At 41.4% G+C, this 27,246-nt stretch overlaps 1 protein-coding gene across 1 annotated transcript in view; it reads left to right on the top strand.

Moving 5' to 3' along the window:
* Positions 1-4,943: 4,943 nt before the first annotated feature.
* LOC138349583 (neogenin-like) overlaps positions 4,944-27,246 on the top strand; it is a 513,474-nt gene continuing 491,171 nt past the window's right edge. The window contains exon 1 of the mRNA XM_069321361.1: positions 4,944-5,214. Within this exon, the coding sequence (XP_069177462.1) occupies positions 5,118-5,214 (97 nt within the window). The 5' untranslated portion in view covers positions 4,944-5,117. The remainder of the gene's footprint in view (positions 5,215-27,246) is intronic.

Below are 27,246 nucleotides of genomic sequence, written 5' to 3' on the forward strand. Positions count from 1 at the left end.
TCATCAGTCAATCCTCTTAGCACACTACATTTATTGTATCTGCGTCCATAAGAAGTAATATTTCCGGATTGTTCATTCTCTTGATTTTTTCCGTAAAATTTAGACCTAGCAAAAATTATCAGATCTCAGAACTAAACAATATCTCATGAACAGACAAAATAAATAGTCAGGTTAATCTGCACATTTCATAAACTCTTGAATATATTTAGTGTTTGTAAAAAAAAAATGTTTTTACACAAATATTAATCGTTGTGTTAAAGGAAATGTTAGTGAACAAGAATTTATAAATATCAAGGTTGGCAAGAATATCTTTAATAATGAGAAAATCCACAGGAGCTGTGATGAGAATTCGAACCAATGCGCTGGATGTTCCCAGATGCACTCTCTAGTCTACTACATCACGACATGGTAGAAGAATTGCAACCTGGGGATACTACTGCACCCTTGAGCATTCCCGATGCTTCCACAGAAGCTGAACCGGGATTTCACACAATTCCCCCCATGTATTCTGGCTCTGTCGTCCAGTAATTCTACCTCTGTATCTGCATCTGTGAACGTTTAGAGCGTGCATCTGGGAATACCCAGCACATAGACTCGAATCCTCATTACAGCTCTTGTGGATTTTCTCATTAATATATCATGATAATGTGATGTATCTGTGTACCTTTAATAATGATATATTTTTTTCCCATGCCAAATATTATCTTTAACAATGTATTGATTTATATTGAGGTAGAAATAGGAAACCATAATTATAAAAATGGCATTCTTGAAAGCTTTTATTAACCCATTGTTATCTTACTTTTTCTTCAATAAAATTATTATTTATGTATAACAATGAATATGTTCGCAAGTTTACCAACTCGCAGATTAGAGAGCTGATAACGTTAGCATCAGTCAGCACTAATCACATATACAGCTAAATTGCCCTTGTCAGCCATTTGTAAACATGATCTCGACGATGATCACCTAATGTCTGTCTCCTAGGCAGTCTTAGTCATTAGCACTTTATATAACCTGTAGTTTATACACACTGGCCCCACATGCTTGCCCACATACTGGCCTTACACACTGGCCCTACACGTTGACTCTACACACTGGCCCCACGTGCTTGCCCACATACTGGCTCTACACGTTGACTCTACACACTGGCCCCTACATGCTTGCCCACATACTGGCTCTACACGTTTATCCGACACACTGGGCCTCACATGGCCACAAACACATTATACTGGGCCATAGAGCCCAGTAGGCTCAGGAATCTGTACACCAGGTGATTGACAGTTGAGAGGTGGGACCAAAGAGCCAGAGCTCAACCCCCGCAAGCACAACTAGGTGAATACATTGGCCCCATATACCCATGCTATAACACCTTGGAAAATATCCGAAACTGCGCATGCTAGAGTCAATACGTCAGAATCAATACTTCAGGCTGCGCAATACTTCAGAATCAAGTCTAACTAATGTAATAATGAGGTGTACACAAACCTCTTGCGCAGAATACCTCTGTTGCATGTTTATTAGAATCAAACCGTTCCTAATAGTACACTCATGTAAACTTACACTTTCTACTCGTCTCGTACCTGTTTATCTCAGACCATGTACCGCAACGACAGCTACGGACAGAACTGCAAGTCGATCATTACTTTTGTAACTTTATCACTAATTTGAGATAAATGAAAACTGTAAATCATACATTTCAAATTTGATTAATCTATAGAACATTGGGGTTCAGTTCCCGAACTCATTTGCAACTCTGTAACCTGTTAATTTACCTAAACTAAAACTGTATTAATTGTTGATGTTTATGTTAAAATCCGTAACTAGCTTCTCAGTGCTAGTGCACCTAAACCTTTTAGGTGCACGTTTAGTTTAGAACTTAAACGTTTATTTTTTTTAGAAGTTTTTAAAGTTTAGCACGAAGCACGAAGACGTGCTTAGAAGTTTAGAAGCACGTTTAGAAGTTTAGAACCCTAAACTTCTGAACGAAGTTTAGGGTTCAGTTTTCTTTTTCACGGCCACTCAAAGGATGAGTACCATCAGGTGTATAATACATGAACTAACAGAGCTTCGTTAGTTATATATATATATATATTTTTTTTTTACATTTAGGGCTTTATTGCTGCATTTTCGATTTACACATTATTCAAGGAATTTTAATATTTTTATTATTGATTGTACAATTTCTATATATCAGGCTCCTATGATGGTGAAAGCTTCAGTGAAATAGCGGCTGCAAATGATAGCCAATAAAGGGATCAAGACGTCTCTCCGAGCCCTGGCATTTCTGGTTGAAGGTCTTCCCGGTATGTGTCAACACTCTTGATCATTGGATGCCTTAAATTGTTCTTTTTTCCTGTGATCATCTGATAGCTCGCGTCTTTTTGGGGCTTTTATTTTATCTTGTGGAATCCATGCAAGTATTTTTTCTTATCTAATGTCCACCCATTCTCCTTCCTAAAATGTTCTTCACAATACCATTTTAGTCATGATTATTTACGTGTGTTGGTTATCAATTTGTGAGTAAATATTTGTGTTGTTTTTACAAGTCAGAGTTCAAGCTCATGGTGTCCTGTATATATATGTTAAACTATCGTGTTTACACTTAAAATTGTCAATGACTTGCAGTTTTATATTTTTAACATTTTCAGTTCGCATAATGGAACGTTAGTCGGCATTGCACAGTTGCTTCATTCTGTATACATATATATAATTCATTTCTTGCAAATTATTTAATATTGCTATAATTGACACTATAACATGCTCGTGTCTGAAGCAAGGCACAGATATGATAAAATCATTAATGAAGGAATCAGAACTTTCCTATGGATTCCATACTATATTAGTCTCTGAATGCATGATAGAACTGATGAGTTGGTCAAAGTATGAGTTCTTGAAAAGAAAAAGTTGATTATAATCTTGGATTTCCTATGACTAGCTTGGGGACAGTAATATACCGAGAACTCCAACAAAATTGACTAGACCTAAGACAAAGGGAAATTCGCACTAGGTATTCCATTTACTAAACTACACTCATGCAGTGACAGCTCATCTGTATGGGGTCATTCCGTAAAATCAGCAAACTTCAAGACTTTACATCTGTTATGTTTAGGCTCGGCTCTATAGGTACATCTGGCAGGTGACATCACCTGCTGATGAGTTTGACCAAATATAAACTTTGCCAGCAAAGTTACTCACACGCCTTTCATAACAATATATTTGAATGAGAACGAAATCATGAAATTAAGAGACAACTCTGTCATGAGTATTCAAGAAATGTGACATATTTAATCTGGTTGACCAGAGCACCAACTAGGAGGCCTAGTCAGTGACCGCGCCTCGGGGATGTTGATCCCCGGAACTAACAACAGGTAGGTATACCATATGATGCAAAACACTAGCCAAGTATCCCTGGTTTGAGTGTGCATACATGATCTTTAAGCTTGCACTGCTCGCAAGTTTCTTAATTACTTGCTTGTGACCACTGTAACATAAACTACAATGCTGTTATTAGACTACTGACCTTCTAACCTGATCATATATTTTCTTAGCCAACAAACACGTGGAGTTTTAGTGCCTGAGCCATTGTGTGACAATGTTTTAATATCAACTGTGTAACTGGTCACCAATCCTGTAACCTGCCTCAATTGCAAAAACATGTGAGAAGAAAACTGTCAAAAACCTGTCAGCTGTGCATCACTATGTAACATGTGCACCGCTATCTAACATGTGCACCGCTCTCTAACATGTGCACCGCTATCTAACATGTGCACCGCTGGATGGGAGGAAAGTGCATGACTGGCATGGGTTTTACGCTTTAATGACCTAACTATAGACTTAGTCTAGTTTGCTCATTAGCTCCCTTAGTAACTAAGTTAACAAAATTAGCTAATGGGTTGAGCTTAGTTGCGGGGGTTAAACTAAGTTAACTATAACGGTAAATAGACTGTTAATGCATTTGCTAACAAACTTTGTAAGTAATTCTTCAGTGCTATAAATTGCTTAGCTGAACAAATATTATGTAGGGGGGGGAAGGGGCTCTATCTTTTCGACCACCACTCTTGGGACATGTGTGTGTAATTACCTAAGTGTAGTTAAAGGATGAGAGCTATGCTCGAGGTAGCTGTGTGTGTGTGTGTGTGTGTGTGTGTGTGTGTGTGTGTGTGTGTGTGTGTGTGTGTGTGTGTGTGTGTGTGTGTGTGTGTGTGTGTGTGTGTGTGTATGTGTGTGTGTGTGTATGTGTGTGTGTGTGTATGTATGTGTGTGTGTGTGTGTGTGTGTGTGTGTGTGTGTGTGTGTGTGTGTGTGTGTGTGTGTACTCACCTAGTTGTGCTTGCGGGGGGGGGTTGCGCTTTGGTCCCGCCTCTCAACTGCCAATCAACTGGTGTACAGATTCTGAATCCTATTGGGTCTAAAAATCTGAAATCAGATCTAAAATGTGTATGTATGTGTGTGTGCGTGAACTTGACAAACAGTATAATATGGATAAACAATATACAATACTTTTGTTAGTAACTAATCATGCCGATAAATTTAGTAGAATATTTATCGGCTATGCCACTCTCTTCGCATAAATAAACAGTACTTCTAATTTATTTATAATGTCTGAGAAATTAAACAAATATCAATATAAGTTAAGAGATATTGGTAGAGTTGTTGTGGGATGATTAATAAGAGTGTGTGGCATCACCGCCGTGGGATGAATGCCAGACCGTGGCGGAGGAATATCTCATAACTTGCTTGACATCATTTGCCCGATTTTAAAAGAAAGGTAAATATAAATACATTAACAGGTTCTAGCAAACGTTTTAAGTACTCTTGTGAGTGCGAAATCATTTAAGAGAAAGGTATAAATTAAAGGAGTTCCTTTGTACCGGGAACTAGTTTTCGGGTGTACAACCGGTGTCCCAAGTCCCCCATGAAGCATCAATCCAGTCAGTGTTCAGTTGTGACTCTTGGAGGGAGGTTGTATTTGCTGTGTCTCTGTGCAGTTTTTCACTTAACAACATGTTTGAAGATGCACGAAACGCGCGTGAATAGTTTTTTCTAACACATGACGTAAATTGTTTGTGCTGGTAAACGTACCCAACGCAGTGGAGATCGAATAGTGCCTGAAAATGGGTGGAAGACGAGGAAATCCAACGTTGGAGTTGACTCTGGCGGCGGTGGTAACCCTGGGCGTTTGTTTGGGTCGTGGAGCTTCAGCTGACAAAGGTGAGCATTTTATCCCATCTTAGCCCGTATCTATACCCATGACAGCCCTCTACTTCACTAGTTACTTGCTTTAGCTAATTCATAATAAAAGGACTGTGGTAGAAATCGTGATTTGACTAGTTGCCCGGTTTTTCTTACATTGATTTTTCTAAGGTCCCGCCACATGGCTCGAAGGAAGGGATTTTTGTGTGTCTGGTCTTAGTACAGGCCTGGGCGAGGGTGTCGACCAGGGTGTCGACCAGGGTGTAGCAGTGGGAACCACAACCACTGAGCCACCGGCAGGTTAAGATATTCTGTGATGGTGTCTACATTATCAGTGATAGTATTGTTGCTTTACGAATACCCATATCATTTCATAAGGTTACATGACAATTCACCTCATTACAAGTCGTTCCTATCCTAACTGTGCCAAGCTTGAAACATGACACACTGTAACATGACATACTGTAACATGACACACTGTAACATGACACAACCTAACTTCTAGCAATAGGTGTCTAGGTAGTAGCAACGAATTTAAGAGTCTGGATTTGTGGTGACATCTTTCATAAGCCTAGAAAACCTATCTTTAAAGGTTTATTTGCGACAACAAAACTAAGTCTACCTTCAGACGAAGGTTATTTATATTTAAACCGTGATGAGGCTTTAAATATATGATGCCGGTTTAAAGTGATTGTTATTGTATCACCTTATTTCATTACTTAAATGTATTGCTTCTCCGACTTTTTCCTGTTTGTCACACAGTAAGAATTTATTAACAGTATACACAATTACATTACATATTAGTATTGATTAGTAAACAGACCGCGACGACAGCCTCCTGCCCACTGCGCCAGACGCCCGCCAGCATTTAAATAGTGCACGCTGTGAAGATGTGTATACAAAATAAAGTTATGACACATTTAGTTCTATTTAGTGCGTGTGTTGAAAAGTCTGTTGGATTTTATGATTAACCTCGCTACTGCCCTTAGATCTGTTCTGATAATATGAAGATTTTATAGTGTAAACCTGTTATGTCAGCTGTAAATGTCTTATAACATACAAGCAATTTGTTGATGTTTATGCATCTATAACCACTTGGTAGGGAGTGCTCCCCCCCGTCTTTCCCCTGGCAGTGGGCCCAGGTATACTGGTTAACATTCGTCTAACAGACTGGGCCATTTTTATTTATCTTAGTACACCGGGAATAACTCTCCCTGTGTACTCTTGCATTGGTCCTAGATACACCATAGACACTGCCTACAGACTGTACCATTAAACATAGGTATACTGGAAAACACTCCTAACACAGTTTACCTCTTCCAACAGATTGTTAGTATTTGGCACACCTTAAAATACTCTTACCTCAGACCTTACAACAGGTCCTAGGTATACCGGTAAACATTCCCCCTTCAGATTGTAACAGTGTTTTGTTGCAAAGGAAAGGTTATAATGCAAAGAAGAATTTTATGGAGATGAAGTAAAGAAAAAAAATGACTGGTAGGCTTGAGTAATCCGTTCCATTTTCTCGTTAAATTTCTCTTCCACACACCTCCTCCTGCAGCAGTCATACTTCTCTCTTCCACATTCTTAGTTGACAGACCCCATTGCTTTCCCTCTTAAATGATAATCTCATTCAAGATGAAAACCCGTTTATTACTTCCGGAAAGTAGATATCGCTTTCAATCTAGCCTAGTAAGTTACCAAATAGAACCTCTAAAGTTAATCTCGTAGGCTACACAAACTTCTCCCTCTTGCTCATACATGGACCTCACCCTCCCTCTTCCTCATACATGGACCTCCTCACCCTCCCTCTTCCTCATACATGGACCTCACCCTCCCTCTTCCTCATACATGGACCTCACTCTCCCTCTTACTCATACATGGACCTCACCCTCCCTCTTCCTCATACATGGACCTCACCCTCCCTCTTCCTCATACATGGACCTCACTCTCCCTCTTGCTCATACATGGACCTCGCCCTCCCTCTTCCTCATACATGAACCTCACCCTCCCTCTTACTCATACATGGACCTCACCCTCCCTCTTACTCACATATGGACTCACCCTCCCTCTTACTCACATATGGACCTCACCCTCCCTCTTACTCATACATGGACTTCACCCCTCCCACTTCCTCATACGTGGACCTCACCCTCCCTCTTACTTATACGTGGACTTCACCCCTCCCACTTCCTCATACATGGACCTTACCCTCCCTTTCTTATAATTGGGCCTCATCCTCATACGTGGACCTCCTCGTCCCTCTTCCTCATACATAGACCTCATCCCCTCTAATCCGCATACGTGGACCTCACCTTCCCTCTTACTCATACATGGACCTCACCTTCCCTTTTCCTCACATACGTACCTCACGCTTCCTCCACGTAAGTTCCTCCCTCTTTCTCGCAAACGTACCTCACTCCGTTTACCTCATATATGGATCTCCCCTCACTCGGAGACAAGCTCCCCTACCTTTTGCTCGTAGAGAGGTTCCATTCTCCCTCATAGACAAAATTCTCCCTCGTAGATAAATCTTTTGCTCTATGATGGAAATTATTTGCACTTCCCTTATACTCATAAATGACCCTCACTCTTCTTCGCAAAATTACATTTTCCTCTGTCGTAGACGTGTGTTCCCGGGAGCCAGATTATCCCTCCAGAGTAGATGCAGTTTATAGGGGGGGGCCTAACCCTGTCAAGGGGCCTAATAGCTGAGTGGACAGTGCTCGGGATTCGTAGTCCTAAGGTTCCGAGTTCGATTCCCGGTGGAGGCGGAATCAACTGAGCAAAGTTTCTCTCACCCTGATGCATCTGTTCACCTAGCAGTAAATCAGTACCTGGGAATTAGACAGCTGCTACTGGCTGCTTCCTGGGGGTGTGTAACAAAAGGAGGCCTAGTCGAGGACCGAGCCGCGGGGACGCTAAGGCCCGAAATCATCTCAAGATAACCTCAAGATAGATAGACGACTCCCTCGTATATGCATTTCAGTCTCCCTCGTAGACAAATCTTTGACTATTTGTAGATTGATACGCCCCTCGCCCCTTTGAAAGCTTACTCTATACTAACTTCACACTGTTGTTCGTAGACAGATCTCATTTCGCAAATTAACCTCCCACTGCCTCGCAATTCAACAGACCTTTCACTGTCACTCATACGCTATGCATACTAAATTTCTTCTAAACGAAACATTGGAAAATACATCTGTGTGGCCTTGCCTAATGCTTTTATGGATTTTCCTCTTTGTACTCTTCACCGGTCGGTCGGTCGGACGAAGGGAGCCGGTCGGCCGAGTGGACAGCACACTGGACTCGTGATCCTGTGGTCCTGGGTTAGATCCCAGGCGCCGGCGAGAAACAATGGGCAGAGTTTCTTTCACCCTATGCCGCTGTCACCTAGCAGTAAAATAGGTACCTGGGTGTTAGTCAGCTGTCACGGGCTGCTTCCTGGGGGTGGAGGCTTGGTCGAGGACCGGGCCGCGGGGACACTAAAGCCCCGAAATCATCTTAAGATAACCTCTTAAGATAACCTTCACATATAGATATAGACTGACTCCTACAACCATCCCATATAAACCTAATCTAACCCTTGCATTCCTCCTGTATAGACCGACCCGGCATTTCTCATAGAAAGATTTAAGCCCTATATTCCCCACATAAAGATTTATCCCTAACCTCTGCATCCACCCAATATGGACTTTTTTTTCAGGGATATTCCTGCGCGGGCCCTAAGCCTCTGGCTGGCCCACTAAGTGTTGCTTGTTTCTGTTTTACTTGGGCGGAGTATGAGTATTTATTACTCGTATGGTCGCTCCAATATCGACTGAATACTAACCCCTCTCATATAAACTGAATCCAGCATCTCTTCCATATATACTAACCCCTACATCCCTCCCATATAGACTAGCATAACTCCCTGTATCTATCTCATTAGCAAATCCTAATACCTAGGTCCCTCATATAAACTAACCCCTACATCCCTTTCATATAAATTGACTTCTACATCCCCCTCATAAATTGACCTTTACATCCCCCTCATAAATGGACCTTTACATCCCCCTCATAAACTGACCTCTCTATGTCCCCTCTATAAACTGCATTCCTCTCAATAAACTGTATCCCTCCCTATAAACTACATCCCTCCCTATAAACTACATCCTCCATATAAACTTCATCTTCCCTATAAACTACATCTCTATAGAAACTGCATCTTTCTATAGAAACTTTATCCTTCCTATAAACCGCATCATTCCTTATAAACTCCCTCCTCTATAACTTGCATCCGTCCCCATAAACTGCATCTCTCCGTATAAACTGCATCTCTATAGACTGCATCCATCCCTATAAACTGCTTCCACTCAGCAAACTACATCCTCCTTATAAACTACATCCTAATATATACACTGCATCCTCCCAGTAAACTGCATTCTCCCAGTAAATTGTATCCTCCATTTGAACTACGTTGACCTGGAGAGCATGCAGAGATCCTTTACTGCTAGAGCACAAACTACGGGCTCACCATAGCCCGTGCTACTTGGAACTTTTTGTTCCAAATAGCGAATCTTAAACAACAAACAACAACATGCTAGAACAGTAAACCATCTAAACTATTGAAACCGACTAAAGAGTCTAAATCAGTATTCTCTTGAGCGCAGGCGGGAGAGATACATAATAATTTACACGTGGAAAATAGTTGAGGGGGCTGGTTCCAAACCTGCACACAGAAATAACATCACGAGACCAGAATGCATGGCAGGATGTGCAGAATACCCCCGTTGAAGAGCAGAGGTGCAACAGGTACTCTGAGAGAGAGAGAACTCTTTCAACATCAGAGGCCCGAGACTGTTCAACAAGCTTCCACTACACATAAGGGGCATAACTGGCTGACCCCTTGCAGTGTTCTAGAGAGAACTGGATAAGCACCTCCAAAGGATACCTGATCAACCAGGCTGTGATTCATACGTTAGGCTGCTCGCAGCCGCGTCCAACAGCCTGGTTGACCAGTCCAGCAACGAGGAGACCTGATTGACGACCGGGCCGCGGGGACGCTAAGCCCCGAAATAATTGCAAGGTAACGTCCTATATATAAATGCATCATCCCAGTAAACTGCATTTTTGTATAAAATGCATCCTCCATATAAAAGGCATCTTCAATATACACTGCATCCTCCATTTAACCACATCCTCCATTTAACCACATCCTCCATATAAACCACATCCTCCATTTAACCACATCCTCCATATAAACCACATCCTCCATATAAACCACATCCTCCATATAAACCACATCCTCCATATAAACCACATCCTCCATATAAACCACATCCTCCATATAAACCACATCCTCCATATAAACCACATCCTCCATATAAACCACATCCTCCATATAAACCACATCCTCTATATAAATTGCATACCCCATGTGAACTTCATCCTCACTATAAACTGCATCTTTCATTTACACCACATCCTCCCGATAAACTACATCCTCTATATAAACTACATCCTCTATATAAACCACTTCCTCTCTATAAACTGCATCTCTCTATGTAAATTAAATCCATCGTCGCTCCCACGTAGTCCTAACTGAATTTTTGTCACTCCCATATAAATTGGATTCTTAATCACCTCAGTATAGATTGAATCTTTGATTTGCTCATATACGACCCGTCCTCACACTAGGCTGGTTCAAGCAGCGGCCGTCCTCCCCAGACGCATTCATCATTTTTAACATACTGTGCATTAAAAATTGGTTTGTTTTCATATATAAATTAATATTATACATACAAATTCTATGTATAGTTAGGCGTAGGTTGGGTGTTTAGGTTCTGTTATCGATTATTTGTATTTGAAGTATTTGAGGATGCTTAGGTTAGTGAATAATAAATCAACCCGTCCAATAATCAATAATTTACACGTGGAAAGTAGTAGAGGGGCTGGTTCCAAACCTGCACACAGAAAATAACATGAAAATAGCATACTATCCTCCTAATAGTTCGTTGCATTTTGACGTATACTTTCCCTATGGTCATAAACTGTCGTACTATAAAATGGTAGCGGCTCGCGAAACTGACATAATGTTCCGTATTCTGTTCGTGGGTCCTCGGGCAGGTTAGGATGAGGTACTTTACTACCACAGTTTCTTGACGTTGGGAACGCTCGCGAGAACGGGCTGTAATATTAGCCTATTTCTCGGTGACGAGTTTGCTCAGAGCACCTTGTCATGATGAAGAACATAAGAAAAATCTAAGAATAAAGGTAATTGTAAAAAGCCTATTGGTCCATACGAGACAGCTCCTATTTATAATCACTCAATCTCACTCATATACATGTCCAACCCACGCTTGAAACAATCAAGGGACACCACTTCCACCACGCCACGTGGCAACTGGTTCCACAAATCAACAACCCTGTTACCGATTCAAGTAACAGTAGTACCAATAATGGTTATTGGTATTAATACCAGTAATGATTAAATAATACCATTGCTTAATTAGATGAAGAGACAATAAAGGAAAACTCTCTGATGAGAATTCTTTGAGAATTCGTGCTCTTAAGAGTAGCATTGACTCAAGGTTATTTAAAAATATCCAACATGGCGCGGGTGGGGTGCGATGCAATATTCAGCCCATAACACAAAACTTGTCACTCCCCGACACCGCCCAGTTCTAATTAATAACGGGTCCGTTGACCTTTAACTGGGAACCCGGTAACCACAGTCTATGTGACAATACGCACCATACCAATATTGGACTACATTGTTATATATTACAATTTATAGTTGGCTTTGAAGCAATATTGTTGGAAGAAAATGAATTAAGTTGTATGGCCAGATCCAGATAAGATTTAGTAGTGTTTGTGATGCACCTGTTGTTGTATTCTTTGGGACTAGAGGTTTAAACTTATGAAGAGTGGAAGATTATAACTTTAAGAAAGATGGTAAATTGGCTGAATGCTTATAACTTTTCAAACAAGAGATTCAAAACTATTTTCCCCTTGGCTACCAAACCCTCTCGTCACAAAGCAATACAAAATGCCAGGTTTGGTTCTTACCTTCTTTCTTGGTCAATCTACATAATTAATAGGCCTAATAGAAAATGTTGACAATTTGGTGCAACAGTCCATATTTAGTATATGTAATCTGCAGCTGTTGTACTGTTTGGAGGATAAGTTGCGTAAATGTAATCCTGTGAAAAATGTATCTTGTGTTGCTGTCTGAAATCCATGTCCCCGCGGCCCGGTCTCTGGCCAGGACTCCTTACTCCCCAAGAACGAAGGAGCCATTAGATTATCATCATGCAAGGCCTATACTAGGCCTAAGTATTGTAGGTATCATTTCAGTACGATGTGGGTTTCTCTATACATCGCACGGAAAACATGTTTGTATGGTGATATATACAATACTAAATTTCAATAGCAGCCATACAATTTTGCTTAAACTTAAGTATTTTAAGTTTGGAGCTAATACTGTGTGGCGTTCTCAAGATATTACAAGGAAATTTGTCCCAATGAAAATGAAATAAAAATAAAGCAGAAACATAAAAGAAACATTTAGACAGGAATTAGACTAGGTAAGAATTGGTTTAGCAGTTGTGGATGGGTGGACTGCTGCTCTGTCAGGTAGCGTCATGGAAGCAAATACCTCAAATTCTGAAGTAAGTTATTATCAAACGGGAACGTAAACAGTATGATTATATAGCACTGAGAAATGTTAAAAAAAATAGGTTAAAGTGTTAGGTGTTAAAGCCGGAGAATTTGCTGATCTGGAGAGCGTGCAGAGATCCGTTCATGCTAGAATTTACTGGGTAAAACATCTAAACTCGGACCAAAATGCCTAAATCTGTATTCTCTAGAGCGCAGGCGGGAGGATACATGATAATTTATACGTGAAAAATATTAGAGGTGCTGGTACCAAATCTGCACACAAATAACACCATATGAGACCAGAAGGCATGGCAGGATGTGCAGAATACCCCTGTTGAAGAACAGAGGTGCAACAGGTACTCTGAGAGAGAACTCTGTCAATATCAGAGGCCCAAGACTGTTCAACACGCTTCCACTACACATAAGGGGCATAACTGGCAGGCCTCTCACAGTGTTCAAGAGAGAACTCGATAAGCACCTCCAAGGGATACCTGATCAACCAGGCTGTGATTCATACATCAGGCAGCGAGCAGCCGCGTCCAACAGCCTGGTTGACCAGTCCATCAACTGGGAGGCCTGGTCCCAGACCGGGCCACGGGAACGTGAGCCCCGAAATCAACGCAAGGTAAACAGTACTTATCTAGGCCTATCGTAGTAGTCTTGAGTGGGTTTTTAGTTTTTTGTATTATGTGGGAGGTAGTGGAAAAGGTTACAGAGGCAGGGTTAAAAATCGACCCCCCCCCCAAATTCATTTAACTAAGGAAGCTACAGTGTGGATAAGCTAGTTACCCAATTTAATTACAAATGTTCACGAACGACCACAAGTACCTGTTTGACGGAATTCTGGGAGTTCTACTTGCCAAGCCAGGCTTGACAAGTATAGTCTTTAAGCTAAGCAACTTACATTTGCAGTGCGCTAGTTCATAATTTGATTTAATTATCATTCTCATGTTACCCCCTCCCCCCGCATCCAGTGGGCGGCGGTGGAAAGGTTACAATGAACCACATTTACTGCCTTAGCAAACTGGGGATATTTGGCTAAAATTTCTGGTAGTAGATAATTTTGAATGAAATATTTACACATTTCTTGAATTAGAAGTGGGGAATTTGGTTCATTTCTTAAGGCATGAGCAGGATGGCCAAGTTCCCCTAAGCCAACTGGCGTGGCAGCTCCTCCAACTTCACTTAGCCAGCACTCCTGGAGGAATTATTCGCGGTCGGGGAAAACGTTGCTCCGCCTCCCCTGACTCAGGTTACTAACACGTGAATCACCCCTGCACCACCACCACCACCTCTCTTCTCCCTCACTCCTCCCTGCTTACCCCCACCTCCCCTGCTCCCAGCCCCGACCCTCCAACCCTCACACATATTCCTTCCTTGCTGCTAAACACCCCCCCCCCACCCACGACCCTCCAGATACCCAGGCCAACCCTCACACTCCTCCTGCCCTCTCTACTCCAAACCATCCCCCTCCATTTACCCCCCCTCCCCCGTCTGCTACTAATGTGCAAGAAATGTGTAAGTATTTTTTCAAATGATGTATTACCAGAAATCTCAGTCAAACATTCAAAGTTTGCTTACTGCATCTAGTGCAAGCACATGGCTGCAAACGTTTCTCCGACGCCTACTAGAAGCTTGTGGGGTGCATGATTAGTAGATGATGTATGATGTAATTGTTCAGCTTATGGACTGTTGTCGTCCAACAGCCGTGTATATATATATATATATATATATATATATATATATATATATATATATATATATATATATATATATATATATATATATGGGGGACGAAACGTCCTCAACCTAGCTAAATGAATTTTCTGAGCCCATTATGTGCCTCTGTAACTTTATCCACTACAATTCAATTTCTTTCTTTATTATGCACCCCATACCCATCCCGTGGGCGGTGGTGTAAAGAATTACAGAGGCACATAATCGGTTCAGGAACTGAACCCTCTAGTTCGTTTAGCTAAGCAAATAACAATCTTTTGACGCTAGTTACAAAATTAATAATGTTATATATACATTTACACATACTCTGCATACATGTACATATACATACGTATACATATATACATACACATATATATTTAATCACCCACACAAATGCACACATCAATAATCTTTTGTGTCACAAGTGATTCAACAAGAGGCTCACAACAGTCACTATACAAGGCACTTTACATCTATGATGAGTCGCACAGTTACTAGTCTTGCTGCACACCCACCCAACTGGGCGGCAGCTTTACAGTCATGTGCATGCTTTACTTACAGTAAGCAAATTTTGGATACTACCGCCCACAGGATGGGTATGGGACGGACAATAAATGAACTCATAAACATCTCATCTGGATCTAAACTTATCCGATTTTTATCAATATTTCGTGTTTTTATCCCTGTCATCCATGTTAATTCTTCAATCATATTCTCCCTAGCTTTTACCAGTCTTAATTTATATGTTCTCCGCATTTCTAGAGAATGTAAATTAAGGTTTCTTAATATCTTCATAAAGGAAAGTCTAATTTTCATTAATAGCTTTGTCATCTTTTTTGAATATAAATTGAATTTATATTCATTCTGTAATTATTTCAAAACTGAACTGCACAATTTAACATTGATATATATGTCCATTTTATAATATGGTGTCCAAATATAACATTAATAATTGTTTTAGTCGATAGGCTTATCCTATTACCGTAAAAAGTACGCGATTAATGGAGCTTCCCATCCCTTACCTCTTTCCCCGGAATCTATGTAGCTTGTACACCGATTCTCCTTTCTCTTTAGTGGCCAGCAGGTGCTCTGATCTCATCATCTTGAGCATCTAGGCTGCTTGGAGCCCGCCAACCACTGTAAAAACTATGGATTTTCTGTTCATGTATATTTAAAAGAATCTTGTTGGTCTCCATTTTCAAACGTACACGGGCTTCGCGTTCCTTATCATCCTTATCATTTCCGGAAATATGTTGTAGTCTTCAGCCCGGATGTTGTTACTTGGTATTACTGCACCTTATCAAACTTACTTGGCGTTATTGTATTTTATCGCGCTTACTTATCAGGGCGTCTGCGATGAACACTTAGTGCACCGCCCCTTCCACCGAGGAACTAATTCACTTTTCAGATTAACATGGGAACTCGATCTTTTATTGTTTTCCTATATAAATTACACTGTATTTATCGCGCTTGTTATCAATCTATGGTTGTCAGACGCTTTATGTATTGAATTAGAGTAACTAACCTGCCTGAATATCACGTGTTCTGAGGCTGCACGAGGCTACAAGGTTTACACAATGCGGTCTTAATTGCATTAGACCTTCATGGTTTAATCAGCCTCCTCTCTCTTATTTCCCTCTATCCCTCCTTCCATTAATTTAAGGTAGCCTATTATTAACTGTTTATGAAGCTTGGGATACGTGCAATGTCCAGTGCAACAACACCGGGCCCCGGGCCGGGCTCGGGGAGTAGTAGACCTCCCGAGACCCTCTCCGGGTCCTCTTGCCCCGCTCTTGTGCCAGGCAAGTTATGGGCTCACCATAGGCCGTGCTACTAGGAACTCTTTCCGAGTAGCTGAATCTATAACAACAGCAACAACTCTCCGGGTAATTACGGGCTATTCATGCCCGTGCCACCTCTTGGGTGGCTTAATCTTTATCAGTCAATCATCTCCGGGTAACACAGCTTATCTAGGAGTGTTTCAGTGGCTGTTGCCACTTTGTGTGGGTATATCAAAAGGTCATCTGTATAATGACTTTTCCTGAAACCGTAAAGTCGGCTATATAGAACTGACTAGGGGGGTGGGGGAATATACCCGGCTGTGCCCGGGTCTTTCACCCCCTTACCCATCCAATTCTCCTCCTTCATCTTTCTCCCCCTTTCCCCAAAACCACCCTCTTCCCCAACACTCCCCATCCACCCTCTCATTCATTATCTTCAAACACTCTACCTTCTTCCCTCACTTTCAACATTCCCCTCTCCCACTTTCGCCTTCCCTCTCTTCAGATATCTCCCATTCCCTTCCTCCCCTTCTCTCTCTCTCTCTCTCTCTCTCTCTCTCTCTCTCTCTCTCTCTCTCTCTCTCTCTCTCTCTCTCTCTCTCTCTCTCTCTCACTCACTCACTCACTCACTCACTCACTCACTCACTCACTTACTCACTCACCCACTCACTCGCCCACTCACTCACTCATTCTCAGAAAAAATATATAATGAAGTATTTAAACTGCTAAGTCTACAGACTTAACATTTAACTAAGTCTACAATCAACATTAAAACTTCATGACAGTCGCATGTGGGCGGGGGTTGGGTTAGATGCTGATATTTCTTAAAGTATGGCACTGGAGCTTACCCAGACTGGCTTATAACACTGCCATACCCCCATATGCTTCATGTGAGGCCAGCCCCAAGTGTCTAGCCTTCAACCCTGAACAAACAAACATTTTCTCTTATAAATATTGATAATAGTAAAAAAAACTGTACATTTGTTGAGAGATTAACCTTTCAAGAATTTTGTCAGTAATTAAAGGCAGTGATCGTAGTGCTCTCAACCACCTAAAGGTAACCTCGAGGTTCCATGCTTCACGAATGGAACTCGAACCCATACTGGCAGTGATTCGAACCCGTACTGCCAGGAGCACTATGCAACTGGTGTACAGAGCACCTTTTATTATAAATATGGTGAGAAAGCTTGAGGTAGGCTGACGGATGAACAAAGAGGCCAGCCTTGATCACACTAATCCCATCGATCTAAAACTGGTTATTATTACTGGCATTGTTTTCTTTTGTTGACACATGTTGTTCTGTTCGCATTGTTTTTATGTTCGTACTCAGAGAGCGGGTTTAATGTTGGACTTCTGCTCAGGGAGGAACCAAGGCTCAGCAGGAAAGTATTTGGATAACGAACCACTACAAACACGAATTGATTTGGGGCGTGTGGTAGGCGGTCAATATTTTCCAGGGACCCGGTTGGCTGGAGGAAGAGGAAGAGGGTGGGTGGCTTGTGTTGTTGGAGGGGACGGGAAGATGGGGGGGGGGGGGAAGTAGGGGTGTTTGGAGTGGATATATAGTGGTGTAGTATTGGGAGAGGGGCGACAGGGATAGGATGGAGAATTGGGAAAGTAGAGGAGGGTGGAGGGAAGTATTGTAGATGGATGGTAGTTGAGGATTAAGAGAGCAGTAAGTCCAGATCTTGACCTATTATTCCAGTAAAATAATCTTCAAAGCATCTGGGCATATTATATCCTCAAATTTCGATAAAGATTTAACAGCACAGAAGTTGTTAATACATTGAACATAATCTTACTAAAGCCAACATACGAGTCATAAATACTCATACGAGTAACACGTAATGGGCTATCTTGAGGTTATCTTGAGTTGATTTCGGGGCTTTTTAGTGTCCCCGCGGCCCGGTCCTCGACCAGGCCTCCACCCCTCGGAACCAGCCCTTGACAGCTGACTAACTCCCAGGTACCTATTTACTGCTAGGTAACAGGGGCATAGGGTGAAAGAAACTCTGCCCATTGTTTCTCGCCGGTGCCTGGGATCGAACCCGGGACCACAGGATCACATGTCTAGCATGCTGTCCGCTCGGCCGACCGGCTGTACTAGGTACCACCCTACCCCCCCTAGTACGGTAGCTAGTACTCACATTGCACACAGTCTATGTAGTGACCACTGGGCACTGATTACCACCGTTTACTGAGCAAGAGAAGGAAAGAGACAAATAAAATAAAAAGGTTGACAATCGGAGTAGATATGAGGCCGCACTTCATGAACAAGTTCGCGGTATACCAACTCCCTGAAGACGTTGATAAATTTGCTGAAGACCTTAAAAACCAAATTGAAAGCTGTCGCAGAGTTCCGCGCCGTACGACTGCGGAACCGTAACCTAGAGGGTTACGCCGTACGTAATCCTCAAGAAGAAATTAAAATGATATGGAACGATTGCATAAAGATGTTTAATGCAAATGTAAGGAGCATGAGTAGAGAGAACCGGAGACATCTCACTGAAAGCAACCAAGTGCTGTTTAAAACTGTGTGTCACGTAGCCGGAGAAGAGAAGATTGAAGCGCGGAAAAGACAATGGCTTGACTTCACCAGCTCCATTGGAAGAGAAACATCCGCCAGACAAGTGTGAGCAAAGATACAGATAGGTAGGGGGAGAAGAACCCGACCTGCGGCTCACAAAGGTCGGGTTCTTTATCCTCAGTATAAGGCTGAGGAACTAATACACAAGTGAAGTGATGCATCCTCCTCCTCGTTCCCTGCAGAAATAAGCAGGGAATACTCTTGCGATATAATAACAGACAAATTAGGATAACAAGAGCACAATCTAGTAACGACGAGTATGAGCAACCAATCACAGCCCAGGAAGTAAGGGGGCTATGCAAAAGGGAAAAAGTACTGCGCCTGGTGAAGATGGCGTCACCTACGATGTACTCAGTGCACTGTGTGAAGTGTCGGGGAATCCACTACTCCACCTATTCAACAAATCATTCGTAAGCGGAGTGTTGCCCACACAATGGAAACACAATAATTGTTCCCATACTGAAGCCCAATGACCCTGGCAATTACAGACCTATCAGTCTCATGTCATACACTTGCAAGATGCTTGAAAGGATCATCCTAAATCGACTGTTGCACAAAATAGGCAGGTTAGGGGAGGGGGTTGTTAAAGGACGAAGCACAGCAAAATGTATAGCCAATTACTGAGCTAAGGATTCAGCTAAGTACTCTGTATTTGTTGACATCAAAGGAGCCTTCCACAAAGCACAGGGGATTGCGATCCTGGGCGAGCTTGCATGCATGGGTGTCAAGGGGAGACTCATGAAATGGACTGAAGACTAACTACCTCACAGGGAGGAAAGCCAAGGTCTGCTTCACCGGAGCAGTCTCAAGAACAATGAGTGTGGAACTCCAGACCCCCAAGGAGGAGTCGTAAGCCCCACACTATCTAATGTACTTATGAACGCCATTGCAAATATTGGATTTCCGGAAAGAATACAGTATGTGGGATATGCCTATTATGTCCTAATACAAGCTCCAATCTTGGGGAAAATAAAACAGTCCATTGAATTCCTTGGAAGGAAGTGTGTTGAACTCGCTTTCACTCTCCCCACAAACAAAACAAAAGCATATTGTCATCACAAGCGAAGATAAAATGAAGAACTGCCAATTAATAGTGAAACACTTGAGTGGGTTGACCACTATCGGTGCCTTGGCGTCACTGTCAGCTCAAACAAGGAAAAGAAAGAGGAGCTCAATCAACTCATAGGGGGTAGTGATGTACATATTGCTATGGCGGTGTGTCCTCTTACAGAATGAGTGGAGCTGCCCAATAAACACGCCTCTCGGGGCCAACCTTAAAATACTTATTATGGCTGCCGCAATAATATTCCTATAAAATAAAAAATCTTTGAATGCCCTGCTTGTAAATTTTTTGGATATTATCAGAGACCCGGAAGTTAAAACACATGTCATACAAAGTGAGTGTTGTCATCTTGACACCTGGTCGAAAGTATAGTTATTTAACAGTGTGCTTCAGTTTGTATGGTTGTTAACAATGGGACCTACCAAAGGCCAACTTTGGTAAGTTTAACTGTGTCTAGAGGAAGTGTGACTTGCTGCCTGGCCTGATGTCTACACACACACTTCTGTTGTACTTTTCAACTACAGGAAAAAACTACACACAGAAATAATGAACCGTTGAAATATCCCTTTTGCTACAAGGGAATCACCCATCCAGCTAACGTTATTATCACATTTTTCGGGAACTCTCTTATAACTGAACCACTCTTGTCAGCTAGAAATATCCACGTGATTGACAATAAAACAATTCATTGAGAAAATCAGGGATACCCATGGCTGGATGATTGATAATATTCGGAATTAATGTCATGAAGTTAGCTTGTTGACAAGCAGTATAAATACTGTTGAAGCCGGATCCATGTCAAGCGAACTGTGTTCAAAGTGAGTTTGGTGCAGTTTAGCCTCTGAACCAGATGATGATGATGTAGAACTGACGATGACGTTGTGTGCAGTGTTTCCAAATATAAGTTATAACATTATATTTGTATCCTGTTTCTTCCTTAAAATTCATAGAATATGTAAATTGTTGTAAACAATACAATTATATTGACAAATCTCCCCCCCCCCTATTCAATTCCAAATCTTATCCTGACCCGTTCCAAGTAATATATATATATATATATATATATATATATATATATATATATATATATATATATATATATATATGTATATATATATATATATATGTATATGTATATATATATATGTATATATATATGTATATATATATAATATATATATATATATATATATATATATATATATATATATATATATATATATATATATATATATATATATATTGAATAGAAGTGTTTGTAGAAAGCCTATTGGTCCATATTTCTTGATGCTTCTATATTGGAGCGGAGTCTTGAGGTGGGTAGAATATAGTTGTGCAATAATTGGCTGTTGATTGCTGGTGTTGACTTCTTGATGTGTAGTGCCTCGCAAACGTCAAGCAGCCTGCTATCGCTGTATCTATCGATGATTTCTGTGTTGTTTACTAGGATTTCTCTGGCGATGGTTTGGTTGTGGGAAGAGATTATATGTTCCTTAATGGAGCCCTGTTGCTTATGCATCGTTAAACGCCTAGAAAGAGATGTTGTTGTCTTGCCTATATACTGGGTTTTTTGGAGCTTACAGTCCCCAAGAGGGCATTTGAAGGCATAGACGACGTTAGTCTCTTTTAAAGCGTTCTGTTTTGTGTCTGGAGAGTTTCTCATGAGTAGGCTGGCCGTTTTTCTGGTTTCATAGTAAATCGTCAGTTGTATCCTCTGATTTTTGTCTGTAGGGATAACGTTTCTATTAACAATATCTTTCAGGACCCTTTCCTCCGTTTTATGAGCTGTGGAAAAGAAGTTCCTGTAAAATAGTCTAATAGGGGGTATAGGTGTTGTGTTAGTTGTCTCTTCAGAGGTTGCATGGCTTTTCACTTTCCTTCTTATGATGTCTTCGACGAAACCATTGGAGAAGCCGTTATTGACTAGGACCTGCCTTACCCTACAGAGTTCTTCGTCGACTTGCTTCCATTCTGAGCTGTGGCTGAGAGCACGGTCGACATATGCGTTAACAACACTCCTCTTGTACCTGTCTGGGCAGTCGCTGTTGGCATTTAGGCACATTCCTATGTTTGTTTCCTTAGTGTAGACTGCAGTGTGGAAACCTCCGCCCTTTTCCATGACTGTTACATCTAGAAAGGGCAGCTTCCCATCCTTTTCCATCTCGTAAGTGAAACACAGCACGGAACTCTGCTCAAATGCCTCCTTCAGCTCCTGCAGATGTCTGACATCAGGTACCTGTGTAAAAATGTCGTCAACATACCTGCAGTATATGGCCGGTTTCAAGTTCATGTCGACTAAGACTTTTTGCTCGATGGTACCCATGTAGAAGTTTGCAAACAGGACACCTAGGGGAGAACCCATGGCGACCCCATCTACTTGCTTATACATGTGCCCATCCGGGCTCAAGAAGGGTGCCTCTTTAGTACAAGCTTGGAGTAGTTTCCTCAGAATATTTTCTGATATGTCAAGAGGAGTACAGGCTGGATCACGATACACTCTGTCGGCTATCATTCCGATTGTCTCGTCCACAGGTACGTTGGTAAACAGCGATTCTACGTCCAACGAGGCTCTTATCCCTGTGGCCCGTGTGCCCCGCAGTAAGTCAACAAATTCCTTTGGAGACTTCAGGCTGAAGGCGCAAGGAACATAAGGAGTCAGCAGGCCGTTGAGTCGCTTCGCCAGTCTGTACGTGGGTGTGGGTATCTGGCTAATGATTGGCCGAAGTGGGTTTCCAGGCTTGTGTGTCTTGACATTTCCATACACATATCCAGGTTTATATTCCCCAATGATCTTTGGCAGGTGGAGTCCGGATTTCTTGGCGTTCACAGTTTCGATCAGTTTGTTGACCTTTGCTTTTAATTCGGCTGTAGTGTCCTTCGTTACCCTTTGGAACTTAGTTTGGTCAGAGAGTATGATGTTCATTTTCGCCAGATATTCGTCTTTTAATAGAAGCATCAAGAAATATGGACCAATAGGCTTTCTACAAACACTTCTATTCAATATCCATTGTTTCGTGTTCTGTCTTGTGTTGATGAAATTAATACCCTATTAATACCACTTCTTGTTCTGTCTTGTGTTGATGAAATTAATACCCTATTAATGCCACATCTTGTTCTGTCTTGTGTTAATGCCACATCACCCCTTCCACCTCACTCAAATGTAGATATAAAATCGGAGATGCGTAAGTTCTATTCAGTTGTGTATTTGTGAACTAAAGTCTTTGAAAATGTAATAAGTTTTACGAAACGCGCTCGTGTCGCGTCAGACTAGAAATAAAAATGAATTTTGGAGAATTGATTTTTGATTTACCTCCAACAGTGAAAAGAAATGTACGAAAGATTGAGAAAATTCGTGTTAGAATTATTAATCTTACTTTTTCGGTCATATTTAATAATATATGTCTACAGGAAAGACTGCTACCAAAATATACTAATATATATATATATATATATATATATATATATATATATATATATATATATATATATATATACATATATAATATGTGTGTGTGGTCTTAATGGCTTGGCGCTTTCCCCTGATAATTCCTTTCCCTTATCTTATGTAAGGAAAATCAATGAGTGTAATCTGATGTAAATCACACACTGTAATTTAAAGTGTATGCTATGTTTCGTACCACTCTGATTATGGGCTATATTTAGTTAAATTCATTCTTCAAAATTAGCTATGAAGAGTAAACTAATAGTATGGAGAATTAGGGGAGTGGAATAGTTAGTTATGGGTGGAGCGTTGGACGAGTATTGGTATTGGTGGTGGAGGGTAGGGAGATAATTAGGGGTGGAGGGTTGGCTAAGTAGGGGGAGGGTGAGAGCTGGGAGAGTAGGGGGGGGGGGAGACCCAGGTGTTGTGGTTGGAGAGAAGTGAGTGAAAGTGGGAGAATAGTCAGTGTGGTGGGTTGGGGTCTATTAGGTATTGAGGGTTGTGAGACTAGTGGGAGGGTGAGGTTAGAGTACTACTGGTGGTAGTGGATGGTTGGTAGAGTAACAGTGGAGGAGGGTGACTACCTCGGCTATCATGTGGAGGTTCCGGGGTTCAACGTCCCCGTGGCCCGGTCTTACCAGGCCTCCCGGTTAGTTGTCTGGTCAGCCAGTGTTGAGAGAGTAGTGGAGGAAGAAGAGAGGTAGATGCATAATCAAGGTGGATGAAGGGCGAATTGAAGGCACAGTCAGCAGACGGAGGGAAAATTTGGGGACATATCTGCTTGATGGGGTTCTGGGAGTTCTAACCCCCAACTTGTGAGAGCTTGATCCACCAGGCTGTTGTTTGGAGCGGCCCGCAGGCTCACATGCCCACCAAAGCCTGGTTGGTCCAGCACTCCTTGAAGAAAAAACTATCTAGTTTTCTCTTGAATATGTCCACGGTTGTTCCAGCAATATTTCTTATACTCGCTGGGAGGATGTTGAACAACCGTGGACCTCTGATGTTTATAGTGTTCTCTGATTGTGCCTATGGCACCCCTGCTCTTCACTGGTTCTATTCTGCATTTTCTTCCATATCGTTCACGTTGTTACGTGAACAACAAAACAACAAAATAAGTTGTTATTTTAACCTGCAGATTTGGTACCCGGCCCTTCAGTATTTTCCATGTGTATATTATTTGATATCTCTCTCGTCTCCCTTCTAGTGAGTACATAGTCAGGATGGAAAGAGAGTTGGCGACACTGTTAGGATGGGTGAATGGAGAGCTGGAGGCGTGGTGGGGCAGATGGGACAGGGAAGATGTGGGTTTGGGAGGCGGAGGGAGGGAGGAAGGGAAAGCGAGAGTTGCCACACGTTGCCTTTGGGTTGCCACACGTTGCCTTCATTTTCCTCTGTTTTTACCGAACTTTAATTGTTCTTGTATTAATGCTATCCTTGGGATAAAAACCCACACTTATTTATTTGTGACATTTATGTAAAGTTTGCACCAAGTTTCGCACTCTCTTGAGTGCTTTGTCAAGGTCTGAGTGTGTGGTTAGGACCAGACTTACATCTTAGTGAATAGTCTCTTACATAAATTTCACAAATGCATAAGTGTGGGGTTTTTATACTATGTTATTATTTGTTGCTGTTTTTGATTCAGCTACTCAGAACAAAAGTTCAAAGTAGCACGGGCTATGGTGAGCCCGTAGTGGTCTTACTATGTTATTATGTATGTGAGAAGACATTACCATTACTTATTCTATCTTTGTTGTACATTATTTATAGTAATTTCAATAAAATTTACTATATAAAAAAACGGCCAATCTACTCATGAAAAACTCCCCAGACACCAAACAGACTGACTTGAAGGAAACCAACGTCGTCTATGCCTTCAAATGCCCACTTGGGGACTGTAAGCCCCAAAGAACTCAGTATATTGGCAAGCCAACAACGTCTCTTTCCAGGTCTCTTTCAACGTCTTTTCTTTCCTCATTCTTTGGGGCACACGTGAGGAACACAAATCTTGGGCATGGTATTTTATCAAATCACCCAAAGAATGAGGTGATTTGATAAAATACCATGCCCAAGATTACCAACAGAGTGCCGGCGAGGGGGTGGGGAATTAGCCTCGGCTACCATCATCTTTTGTCCGGTCGTGTTGTCGAGTGGTTAAGGGATCCTGTACATCAGATGCATTGCTTCTGGCAGTTTGGGTTCGAGTCACTTCTGGGGTGTGAGTTTTCAGTTGCATATATGCCTGGAGACCGTTCAGGCTTGTTCGCATATATATATATATATATATATATATATATATATATATATATATATATATATATATATATATATATATATATATATATATATATATATATGTATTTGTCTTGTATGTTTTGTAACCTTTAAATAGACAATAAAGGAAAAAAAAGGGAAGGGGGTGGTAGGAGAAAAGCACACAGAAACTGTATTGGAGGGGACCTACATTCCCTCCAATGCGTTATGTGTGGTTTCCTCCGAGGCTATGGGTCCCCCTTCTTCCAGCCAGAGGTGGTACTCCCTTCCCTTTTTGTTTTATTTATTTAAAAAAAAATATCACTATATATATATATATATATATATATATATATATATATATATATATATATATATATATATATATATATATATATATATATAGTGTTATAGTGTTGACATTTTTACACAGGTAAATGATGTCAGACATTTGCAGGAGCTGAAGGAGGCATTTGAGCGGAATTCTGTGTTGCGTTTCACTTACGAGATGGAGAAGGATGGGAAGCTGCCCTTTCTAGATGTAACAGTCATGGAAAGGAGCGGAGGTTTCCACACTGCAGTGTTGTGTTAGTTATCTCTTCAGAGGTTGCATGGCGTTTCACCTTCCTTCTTATGATGACTTCAACGAAATCATTGGAGAAGCCGTTGTTGACTAGGACCTGCCTTACCCTACAGAGTTCTTCATCGACTTGCTTCCATCCTGAGCTGTGGCTGAGAGCACGGTCGACATAAGCCTTAACAACACTCCTCTTGTACGTGTCTGGGCAGTCACTGTTGGCATTGAGGCACATTCCTATGTTTGTTTCCTTAGTGTAGACCTGTATATTAGACTATTTTACAGGAACTTCTTTTCCATAGCTCATAAAACGGGGGAAAGGGGAATGAAAGATATTGTTAATAGGAACGTTATCCCTACAGACAAAAATCAGAAGATACAATTGACGATTTACTATAAAACAAAAAAAACAGCCAACCTACTCATGAGAAACTCTTCAGACACAAAGCAGAACGCTTTAAAAGAGACCAACGTCGTCTATGCCTTCAAATGCCCACTTGGGGACTGTAAGCCTCAAAGAACTCAGTATATAGGCAAGACAACAACATCTCTTTCCAGGCGATTAACGATGCATAAGCAACAGGGCTCTGTTAAGGAACATATAATCTCTTCCCACAACCAGACCATCACCAGAGAAGTCTTAACAAACAACACAGAAATCATCGATAGATACAGCGAGAGCAGGCGGCTTGACATCTGCGAGGCACTACACATCAAGAAGTCAACACCAGCAATCAACAGCCAATTAATGCACGACTATATTCTACCCACTTCAAGACTCCGTACCAATATAGAAGCATCAAGAAATATGGGCCAATAGGCCCTTTGCAGTTACTTACATTCTTCCCTTTAATTTACCCAATTTATACCCATTGCACCGTGTTCTGTCTTGTGTTGAAAGTTTGCTCTATCTTGTGTTGAAAGTTTTGTTCACCTCATCCAAAACTGCCGTTTAAAGCTAAAAGCTAAAGCAAAACTGCCGATTCTACT

The sequence above is a fragment of the Procambarus clarkii genome, chromosome 9 (genome assembly GCF_040958095.1).
Source record: "Procambarus clarkii isolate CNS0578487 chromosome 9, FALCON_Pclarkii_2.0, whole genome shotgun sequence".
NCBI classification, from domain to species: Eukaryota; Metazoa; Arthropoda; class Malacostraca; order Decapoda; family Cambaridae; genus Procambarus; species Procambarus clarkii.